Here is a 10,982-nt window from a genome sequence, read left to right as displayed (position 1 = left end):
CCAGAAAAGTTTTCAACTTGTGTCCTTGGAAAAATATCTTCATATGTCCATCATAATGATAAATCAGATGTCAGCAATTCTGATGATGAAAAGGACTCACAAAAGGACTGGAAAAATTAATCTCATCTACAGTCCAGTGTGTTGCTGTGGCATCGATTGTCAACAGGATGAAGAGTCCAACATCTGATTGGACTGCTGATAATGTATGTGTTATGGAAATGAGACAGGGGTTGATAAAAATCAAGATTGTGTCCAGTGGCACAGTCATGAAGAACACCACCAACACTGATGTGTGAACTACCTTCAGCATTGAAAAGGTATGACAAAAACTGACAATCTGTATTTTTTTCTGTTTTAAATATTGTTCATTTTTAATGGAAAACTGATTTGCAGGAACCCAGAAACATGGCACCAGAAGTCACTGTTGAGCACACCTATGTTGGGTTCCATCCCTGTTATGAAATACATAATGTTTCTTATAGGAGGACAAGCACACCTTCCACAGTCTGTGTTTTATTGTATGTGTTCCTCGGCTCATTGTCTGTTGTCACAATATGTGGAAACCTTCTTGTAATAATCTCCATCATTTACTTCAAACAGCTCCACACTCCTACAAACTCTCTCATACTTTCCTTGGCAGTAGCTGACCTGCTTGTTGGGCTTGTAGTTTTTCCTTTCAACATGGAATTCTCTATTAGTTCATGTGTGTTCTCTGAAAATGTGTTTTGCAAAGTACGAGAGAGCTTTGATGTAACACTGTGTACAGCTTCCATTTTTAATTTGTGTTGTATTTCTATTGACAGATATTATGCAGTGTGTCACCCTCTGACATATAGAACAAAGATAAATGTTCATGTTGTTGTGATCATGATCGTGGTGAGCTGGAGTGTTTCTCTTTTAGTTGCAATTGGCCCTGAAGTTGCAGGATTAAACCACGAAAGATGTGAACAAAACTGTATTATTGATGTTCTTCTTGCATACATCTTGGGAACCAACTTCTCATTTTACCTCCCAGTGATTTTGATGCTCTGTATCTACCTGAAGATTTTCCTTGTTGCACAGAGACAGGTACGCAGCATCCAGGGAACAAAGTCTGGAGCCACTGCCAGTAAGATGGAGAGAAAATCCACTAAAACTCTGGCAACTGTCATGGGAGTGTTTCTGATGTGCTGGACTCCTTTCTTTATCTGTATTTCCTTTCATCTTTTGGATCATGTGTTGGTGACAGATGCTGTGATTGAAAGTCTCGGCTGGCTTACACTGTCAAATTCCATGCTCAACCCATTTATTTATGCTTTCTTTTACAGCTGGTTCAGATCAGCTTTCAGATTGATCATATCTAGAAAAATATTTCAAGGTGATTTTTCCAACTCAAAACTGCTTTGAGCTATTCTTCTAGTCTGTCAGGGATGACAAAATTTGACACAATAAAGATTCATCATGTCACTCGTCTCTGCAACCTGTACCTGCGTCATGTTTTGTACAATTTGTTTTCATATGCTTTAAAAAATACATATTAAGATGAAACTTAGCCTGAGGCACAAACAGAGTAACACTAATAGTTTCAGTTTAAGTCACCTCAAATATGAATAAAAATAAGATTTAAAAAAATCTCAAATTGATAATAAAATAATCATACCTTATGTGATGCATTCATGCTCTTTCATGGTGTGTTAAAATTATTTTATGTTCTTTTTTTAAATCAAAAATGAAAATGAAATGACAAATGTATTACAGTGCAGTATGAAGTAGTCTCAGGACTTGCAATGCGTTTATCAGTGTGATTAGCACTTACCACTATCATTCATCAAAAATGTGTCTTTTAAAAGGACAACGGTCATTTTCAGTATTTTCTGACAGCAACATGCAGGGAGTAAGGGAACAAGAAGGAGCAGCCACAGTGAGCTATTAACTAAGGAGTTGCAGGTGACAGGCTGCAAACCTCCAACTTCTCTGTAAGACAATCAGCTCCTTTCTCTGTTCCCTGTTGCTCTGCAGGCTCATGCTATGTGCAGCATGAAATCAGATCACGGTGGCCCACAGAAATATGGAAAAAAGGCCAACTATTGCCTCAATTCTTGATCAATTAAACAATCGTTTGTTTGCTGCACCGAACTATTGTTGGGTACGAAAACCCAACATACCCTGCTAGTTACCAAAGGTCACATTCAGGTAATGAAAAATAAAATCAACTGTACAAGGGAGGGCTCACTGTCTAAAGGAGCTCCATTTGTAAGATACTTCTGTAACACCAGCAGAGCTGTGACAGAAATACATGTGGTTACACAGGCCATCAAAATGTCAACAGGTTGCATCAGAGAGGTTTTTTTTCACATAAACAGCATGTCAGAGTTGCTAGCAGCTATTGCACGAGATACTACCAGCAAGCACTGCATGTATCGCACCTTGTGAAGTGATGGGTGTAACCCAGGTTAAATAAATGAATCTGCCGTACCATTAATGCCGAACACCTCAACGTCACCTTATGTCAACTTCACGTCACCCGGTCATGTGACTGTAATCCAATCAATCACGTCCTACCGAGCGAAATTTGTATCAGCTGCGGCGGATCTCCTCTCAGAGTTGCGGGGAGAGCCGGTCAGCAGCTGTGTGCAGGTTCGTACCATCTCGTTTTTACAGACATTCACTCGCTCGTTTTACTCAGCATACTTAGTATGTCGTAATTTTTAGATCGACTACTGGGCTGCTTGGAGTCCGTGCCGTCGCCGTCGTGTGCGAGGTTTTCAAACGGAACTGGTGAGTGTTTGTTTACGTGTTTGGGATGTTATGCTAGCTCCGCTAGCATCTACCATTCATGATTTACTCTGATTATGTTGTGTTAAGTAATGCAAGTATTACCTTGTGGGTTGGTGGCTATGTCCACTGCTTGTATTCTGGCTGTAGCACAAGCTGTTCAGTGAGTTAATTGTCGTACTTTGCTATTGTGTTAGCGTGTGTAAGCTGTATGCTAACCTGAAGTGCTCGTGGTTATAGCTAAGACAGGGAAACTTCGCTAGCACTTGGGATGGTTGAATGAACTGCATTTTCTATGTTTAGTTTATTATTTTTTATTAATTGTGTACACATAAATGGATCAGCAGATAGTTAACACAACCATTGTCTGACACCTTGGTTTGACTGGACCTGTTATCTTGATGCAGGCCAGGTGTCTCCTTTTGGAGCTAAAAGATGGCAAGCTAAGGAACATTCGGCTGGGAGCCAAACAACCTTTGCATCATTACAGCATCACAGCCCTGCTGGCCTGGTAGGAGGCTATCACAGCCTGGCCCCCGTAACACTCACTTGACTGCCACATATCCACCCACATCCCTTTTCCCCTGAATGGACAATATTAACTGACAAATCCCTATGAACACTCACTCACATCCTTGTGGACCCTTGTGGCAGTGTGTAAATTGTGTGCAAGCAGCTTGGATTGTGTTTATTTTCTCGTTATGAATTTTTTGTATGTTGTATGTATTGCGTAAGATCCAGAACCAACTGAGCTATATCTAAAGTGCACTTTATAGTGGTATTCAACCGGTTGTCATAACTGCAGTTTGTATATTTTGGGGTTTTCTATTTTTTTCCTCCTTATCATTTGTTGTTGTAAATAGTTTGGGTTATCATTCACTTGCAATACAAGGTACCTGCTAACTTACTGTCTCTAGTGTCCTTATTGATTGCTGACCACCAGCTCCCACAGCCGTGTCTAGACCTCTGTTCAGATCTAGCCCATAACATTGGTTAATATTACCAACGCACTGACATTCAGCTAACGAGTGCAAATACCCATTACATGTTACAAAAAAATTGACTTTGAAGGACCTCTGGAGGGTACTGTTCAAACACGGCAGCTGTGGTCCAAGGACACATGTGAAGATCCACAGCTGGAAGAGAAGCTGTGAGAATCACTGTCTGAGAACGATTGCTGCAAGATCAGCAGTGAAAGTCAGGCTTTCCTCCTGGTGGCTGCAATAAGCAGGTTACAGTCCACATCTGTGTGGTGCAGAAGGCCTCATTATCATCATCATCTCTTCCCACCATGATGTATGTGCTGCATGGGCTCACATGGAGCCTGTATTGAAGTATGGCATGTGAAACTTTTGTGAGAAGTCATACAGGAAAAGAGCTGCTGGAGTCCAAAGAGGTGCTAACTTGCAAACAGCTCAGGGACTTAACAACAATGACACATACATCTGCAGTATGTCCCAGCTGTGAAAGGTACACTGATGTTCAGTAAAAGAGAAAAGCTTGAATTCAGAAGGTGTACCCTTGTGTTCTTCTGTTTCATGAGGAAAATTGGTGTCAGAATATTTCCTTTCATCATATTTTGTGAGTTTATGTTTATTTTTTAGACTGAAAAAGCTAAGAGAGTTTGTGAAATGTAATAAATGCACATGCGTCTCCCAGTTGAAACGATGAAACTATGCTAACTTCAGGAGATATCTTCGCCATACAATACATGGATGTCTTTGACATACTGTCAGAACTGTTACTTTCTTAGCAACTTCCTCACCAATCACTGACTTCCCCATAATTCAAGCAATGGTCAGTGGTTCTCTCCGTCCCAGGAGCGATTCTTGGGTTTCAGGATATTCAGGGCTGAGTCTGACCCTCTTTAGTTGGCCACAGCGGATTACTGCCCTATTTTTTTTTTTTTTTTAAGTGAACAAGCTGGATTTTGTTGAATGCACTCTGGCACCTTATTTTTATTTGATATAATCATTGAAAAATTGAAATGTGCAGGCCCGCCTCAGAAACGGTCATTAAATGAGGCAGAATTCAAATGCAAACAACAGAACAGCAAGTCAGGTAAAACAAAGGTCGACTTCCGGTTATGGTGGCTTGATGAGGAGATGCGTGTAAGTCTGCTACTGCTACTTCTAAATCCTTTCTAAAAAGCTCAACTTGTAAGCATCATTCAGCCAAACTACAACACAAGCGTTAAAGAAAAAAACGATGTCACAAAAGAGAGCAAATCGTGGCCGGACACAACAATCCAACCTTACTAATTTTGCTGCACCGATGGTCAAAGCCTAGCTTACCGCTACCAAGGCCATGAATGCTAACGTTGACGCTAACACCTCCTCTAGCGTTAGCCCTGAGGAACAGTCGGAGGGAGATATTACTATAGCCAAGGAGGAGTCCAGTGCCTCTCTGTCAATAATAATGACAGCTATTAACACCTTGAAGTCTGAGTTCTCATCCAAATTTGATGGCAGTCTTACTGCGATTGAAAACGTAAAGAAAGACATTACAGACTGTTCAGAAAGAGTCACACAGGCAGATGTGGCACCTATGTTAAATTAATCATTGTATGTTATCAGGGTCATGTGCTTCATCCGCCAGCAGGTGGCAGCAAAAGCTGTTTTCGTGGTGTGTTGCGTATGCGGAACGAAAAGTAAGCATGTCGATGTCGGAGCCCGGAGGTGTGTGTGCTCGGTGCCATGTTATGTTACCTGCCCGTTTTGTCTTCGTGTTGAAGTAAATAAATCAAAGTCTTTTGCACCACAAGTGTCGTCAGTCTAAGTGGTGTAACAATTCGGAGGTTCCACCGAGATTGTACATTACTTCACGATGGAGGACTACGCGGCTTTAACAAAAAGAAAACACGGTAAAACCCAGGTGTGTCAGAGGGTAACTGAGGTTAGCTAGCAGCTAACAGTTAAAGTGTAGCTTGTACGACACCAGCCCATTTTATTGTTTTGTTAAGTGCAGTGTTAGCAACGCAAGATGACGGAACACCGAGAAGAGTATCTGCTGGAAATTGAAAAGAAGCTATTTGAACTGACTGTGAAAGAACTGTATTGAGAATGTGAGTGTTGTGCAATTGCTGGCAGAGACCATGAAGAAATCAAAAGCAAAACTCGTTGTGCACTTGTTAAGCACGTTATAAAGTTTTGTGAACGTGACGAGTTGCTGGACAGGGAAGATGAAGGTATGTCTGTGCATTTGGACTTGAACGACACACTGGACGGCCTGCTAGAGAGACGGCTGGAGACTGACGACGCGGGATCGGAGCCACTCGTCTCTTCACCTGCAGTCGGCGAGGGGGCAGAAGAGGCGGCTCAGGCAACGGACCCGGCGTCGGAGGCGATCCAAGCAGCAGATATCATGACGGGTGAACAGAGAGACAGCAAGGGACGAGCTGCGCGAGACAACGGGACACCGCGCCGAGGCAGAGATTCCACAAGCAGCCGCTGTGCTTCCTTCACCTAACACCTAACACTTCCAAGATGCAATGTCTCACCTGGAGGCAAAAAAGTGATGACTCATCACAAAACAAGTTACAGAATAGATGGGTTAAGAATCTGTCTGACAGAGTGCTTACCCAGCCGGAGAAGGAGGTTTTAGCTAAAGGATTGAACTTTGCCATGACACCAAAACAAGTCCCAATAGTTGATCTGATCACGGCAACAGAATCAGCCATAAAGAAAAACAACCTAACGGAAACGGAAGGCGAACAGCTCAGGTTGAAAGTGTCGGCAGCTCTCTCCAATGCTAAACCTCCCCCTTCTAACCTCACCTATGAGGAAAGAAAAGCCGTGACATCACTGAGCAAGGACAAAAACATCACAATCTTGCCAGCAGACAAAGGGAGATGCAGGGTAATTCTAAACACTAACGATTACCATGACAAGATTCTTTCACTACTCAATGACAGTAACACATATGAATGCCTGAAACGAGACCCAACCAGCAGGTACAAGAGAACAATCATAGAATATCTGCAAAGTTTGCAGAAAGATGGAGCCATTGACTGTTTGCAATACCACCAGTTATACCCACAAGAGTCCATCCCGGGCATCTGTGGTCTCCCGAAAATACACAAAGAAGGAGCGCCTCTCAGACCTATTGTCAGCAGCATCAACTCTGTGACATACAACATTGCTAAGTTTGTGGCCAACATCTTAACACCACTGGTTGGCAAAATGCCACACCACATCCAGAACTCACTGGACTTTGTAAATAAGGTCCGGGACTTAAAACTAGACCCATCAGAAACAATGGTTTCCTTCGATGTCACATCGTTGTTCACATGCATTCCAACTCAGGATGCTGTGGAAACAGTGAGACAGCAGTTGTTACAAGACAACACTTTGCGGAACAGAACTACCCTTAACCCGAAGCAAATATGCCATTTACTGGAACTCTCACTTTCAATTTAGGGGAAGGTTTTACAGGCAAAAACATGGGTGTGCGATGGGCTCACCAGTATCCCCCATTGTGGCTAATCTGTACATGGAGAACATGGAAAGAACGGCTCTGAACTCTTTCAAAGGAACAACATCAAGTCATTGGTACAGATATGTGGATGACACTTGGGTAAAAATCCAAAGCCAAGAAGTGCAAGCCTTCACCGAGCACATTAACTCAGTGGACAAGAACATCAAATTCACTCGAGAGGATGTCAAGGACATGAGTTTGCCTTTTTTGGACTGTGATGTCCACATTGGAGAGAACAGGCGCCTCCATATTGGGGTTTACAGAAAACCAACTCACACAGACCAGTACCTCCTTTTTGACTCACATCACCCACTGGAACACAAACTAGGTGTTATCAGAACTCTCCAACACAGAGTTGATAATGTTCCAACCAGCCAACAGGCCAGAGACAAGGAACACAAACACCTGAGGGGGGCCCTCAAAACCTGTGGTTATCCTAGCTGGTCTTTTGTGAAAAGTTCAGCTGCTTCCAGAAAGAACAGGGTGACAGAGGAAGAAAAGAGGGACAGACGGCATAACATCGTCATTTCATATGTGTCTGGTGTATCAGAGAAACTCAGGCGAATCTTCAACAAACACAACATCCCGGTACATTTCAAACCTGGGAACACTTGTCAGAGTGAGATCTCCTGTTGATTTTATGTGCTTTGTCTGAGTTGCTGTTTTACTCTAAATGCATGTTTTTAATTGTGTGTATTTCTGGATTTATTTGACTGTTAGTTATGTTTATATTTTTATCAAGTCCTTTTATTGCATGGTTTATGGTTTTACTTTTGTTTTGCATGCATATAGAGAATGTTGATGGGCATGCTGTGTGGACCGAGGAGGAAAATGGCTTATTAACTGACCACATCCCCCAAGACTCACGATTGGCCAGTACAAGCCAGCGCATTGTTTTTAAGGTGCTCGGACACAGGTCTCGGGAGCGGAAGAGGAAAGCAAGGTGGCACACGCAAAGACGGGGAGGACGAGAGAAGGACAACGCACACACGCGACTCCGAGGTGGAACGCAGAGCAGAGGCCACCGGACAGAGGACCTGCATCGCGGAAAGCAGAGCAGGAAAGCTGCCGAGACGAGGCAGCGGCCAGCGCGTGTACGCGGAGCGACAGAGACTTGATCAACGCCTTCATAGAGATAAGTAAAAGAAAGTTGATCAAGCAAAGCGTATCGGCGTGTGTGTGTGTCTATGGTATCCCCTGTTTGGTGACAACGTGACTGAGAACGAGCTCTTCTTCCCACAGCACCGCCGCAGTCGGGGAGAGGAGGAGCAGCGGAAGCACGAGGAGAGGAGACGCCAAGCGACCCAAGGAACTGAGAGAATACTTCAATGCCTACCCCTTACCACCACCCCTTCCAAACAAATAAGTAGAAGCTTCCCCTTCCTGAACTGTTTTTAAGGACTCTATCGGGCAAACTGGTTGAACTGAAGGTTTTTTTTTATTTGAACATCGGTATCTCTGTCAGCCATTTTTAAAAAAGCCCTTTTAACTGTTGCATTTCAACTGTTACCTTCATTGATTACATCCCTGCATTTGTAAATGCTGTGATTTTTTTTGTTGGGTTTAAATAAATTGTTTTAAAGTCACTAAGCGAGTCATTTTTTAACAGTGGAAATATCAAGTGCTGGTATAAATAAGAACCCTCACACCCTTGTGTGACACTTTTAATTTGGCGTTGTCGGCAGGATACCAGCTCCACTGTTTAAAAAAATGGACACAGCACAGCAGAGTAATACTGTTGCACCTGTAACTGCACAGTTTGTAATGCCATGGTTTATGGGGGCTGCTTGGATTCCTAGATTTTATGGTGATAAAACCAAATTTGTAGAATGGAGGGCCAGGTGGACGCCATGCTGCAAGCACAAGGACTGACTCAACAGCAGCAAGCTGATTTTGTGTTATGTGCCCTAGAAGGTGAGGCTAAGCGTGAGCTACAACTTATTAATCCAAGAGATAAAGAGACTGGACGGCAAGTACTTGATGTCTTACAAAGACTGTATGCCAAACCAGCCACTAAAGCACAGCTTCTTGCTAGTTTTTTTTAACTGTAAACAGCGGGCTGATGAAACTGTGGGTGCTTTCATACTGAGATTGCGAGAACTGTTTTTCAGATGGCAAGGACGGGATGAAAGGGGAACTGAAGATTGTGATGACCTGTTGCTCGACCAACTGATGGTTGGATTACAAACTGGGCCCATCAAACAGGAGCTGAGCAGACACATAAGGTGAAACGAACAGATGACCTTCGAGGCCATGTGCAAAGAAGCTCAGGCCCTTGAACAGGAGCTGCAAGATGGGGAAGAGGCCATCTTGTCTCAGAGGGTCACTGCGCCAGCGCCATGCCACCCAACTACCACCACCCTGGGAGAGCTAAAAGATCAGATACAGGCCGAACTGCAACAGGGGTTGATGGGAGAAATGAAAAAGGAGCTCGTGGAGCAGATGAGGGCCCTTTCAGCTAATCTGATGGAGGAGGTGAGGTCACAACTGTCCACCAGGGAAGCACGGCCGACTCCTGAAACCCTGCCTCGGCATCACCACAGACCTGCCATGCAAGCCCCTCGGGTGAGACGGCGGCCCACAGGCACAACAGCAACTGCCTACCAATGGGATGCACAGGGCAGACCTATCTGTCAAAGTTGTGGTGCAAAGTTGTGTTCAGCGCCGGTGCCCCCACAGACCATCAGGGTCCCAGGATTTTTAATTCCCCCTACAGCCGAGGGCCAAGCAGTAGGGGCAGTCACTCATGATAAGGAGCCCACAGCACAGCCAAAGTCAGCCTTGGTCGGTGAGTGCCCTGAAGTTATTGTTAAAATTAATGGATGCTCTGTACCCTTTGTGCTTCATACAAGATCACAAGTCACATTACTGAGCCAAAGCTTATTCCGGAGGTATCTAGACGGTACTGGTGTGACCAGTGCTGTTGATGTTCCCTGGCTGACCCTTCGTGCTGCTAATGGTTTGACGATCCCCTATGTTGGCTATGCTTTGGTCGACTGTATAGTAGGAAGTGTGCATGTTCCTGAAAAAGGGGTAATAACTGTCAATGATGAGTGCCTGGGTCCAGATAAAGGTATACTTGGCATGAACATTATTAAACCTGTTTGGTCTGCTCTCACTCAAGGAAACCACCCGGGATTGTCGGCTTTCAAAACCACCATGCCTCCTACAGAAGGACAGATGTGGGCCCGAGCCTTTACAGAGTGCCAGCGGATCACCAACCGAGGTCCCCTTCCTCCTTATCAAGGTGTGGCAAAGTTACCACGACAGCAAGCAGTCATCATCCCACCCCAGTCTGACATGGTTGTGTGGACTCAGGTTACTGAAGGTGCTTCTAACCCATCTTGTACTGTCATAGTAGAGCCACTCCCTGACAGCGACACAGAGTGGCGTGTGGGTCGGACCCTGGGCAGCTTAAATGGAGGACGGGTGCCTTGTAGGATCTGCAACCCCAACCCTTACCCAGTAGAGGTCCCCCAACGCCAGCCGTTGGCCCAAGTGACAGAGGTGTCCACAGCAGACATACAAGGGGAGCAAGAGCTGGTACTCAACAGCGTGGCACCCGACGTGGTGGGAGTCGCAGTGAGGCGAGTAGGTGTTACAGACGGAGGTGAAGAACTCGAGTCACATCCTGTGATGTCCTTAAAGGGAGAAGGGCTGACCCCTGACCTACAGCGGGAGATGACGGGCCTGCTACAAAGGTGGACAAAGTTGTTTTCTCGCCATGATGAGGACTTCGGCCGTACTGGTGT

The 10,982-nt window shown here is 44.5% G+C and overlaps 1 protein-coding gene across 1 annotated transcript; it reads left to right on the top strand.

Annotated features, from left to right (window-relative positions):
- The first annotated feature begins 405 nt into the window (after positions 1-405).
- LOC121622368 (trace amine-associated receptor 1-like) lies at positions 406-6,222 on the top strand. The gene is made up of 3 exons (XM_041959329.1): positions 406-1,191; positions 2,470-2,616; positions 5,920-6,222. The coding sequence occupies exons 1-3, from the start codon at positions 406-408 to the stop codon at positions 6,220-6,222; spliced, it is 1,236 nt and encodes a 411-aa protein (XP_041815263.1).
- Positions 6,223-10,982: the final 4,760 nt, after the last annotated feature.

This window comes from Chelmon rostratus, chromosome 18 (genome assembly GCF_017976325.1).
Source record: "Chelmon rostratus isolate fCheRos1 chromosome 18, fCheRos1.pri, whole genome shotgun sequence".
Classification (NCBI taxonomy): domain Eukaryota; kingdom Metazoa; phylum Chordata; class Actinopteri; order Chaetodontiformes; family Chaetodontidae; genus Chelmon; species Chelmon rostratus.
This window is presented reverse-complemented; position numbering and strand designations above follow the sequence as displayed.

Bases quoted from the DNA above. Each gene is read 5' to 3' on its own strand.
- LOC121622368 (XM_041959329.1), top strand. From the start codon at position 406: ATGGCACCAGAAGTCACTGTTGAGCACACCTATGTTGGGTTCCATCCC. The intron at 1,192-2,469 runs ATTTCCTTTCAT...TTAATGCCGAAC, and splicing joins GGACTCCTTTCTTTATCTGT to ACCTCAACGTCACCTTATGT. The intron at 2,617-5,919 runs GTTCGTACCATC...GAACGTGACGAG, and splicing joins CGGTCAGCAGCTGTGTGCAG to TTGCTGGACAGGGAAGATGA.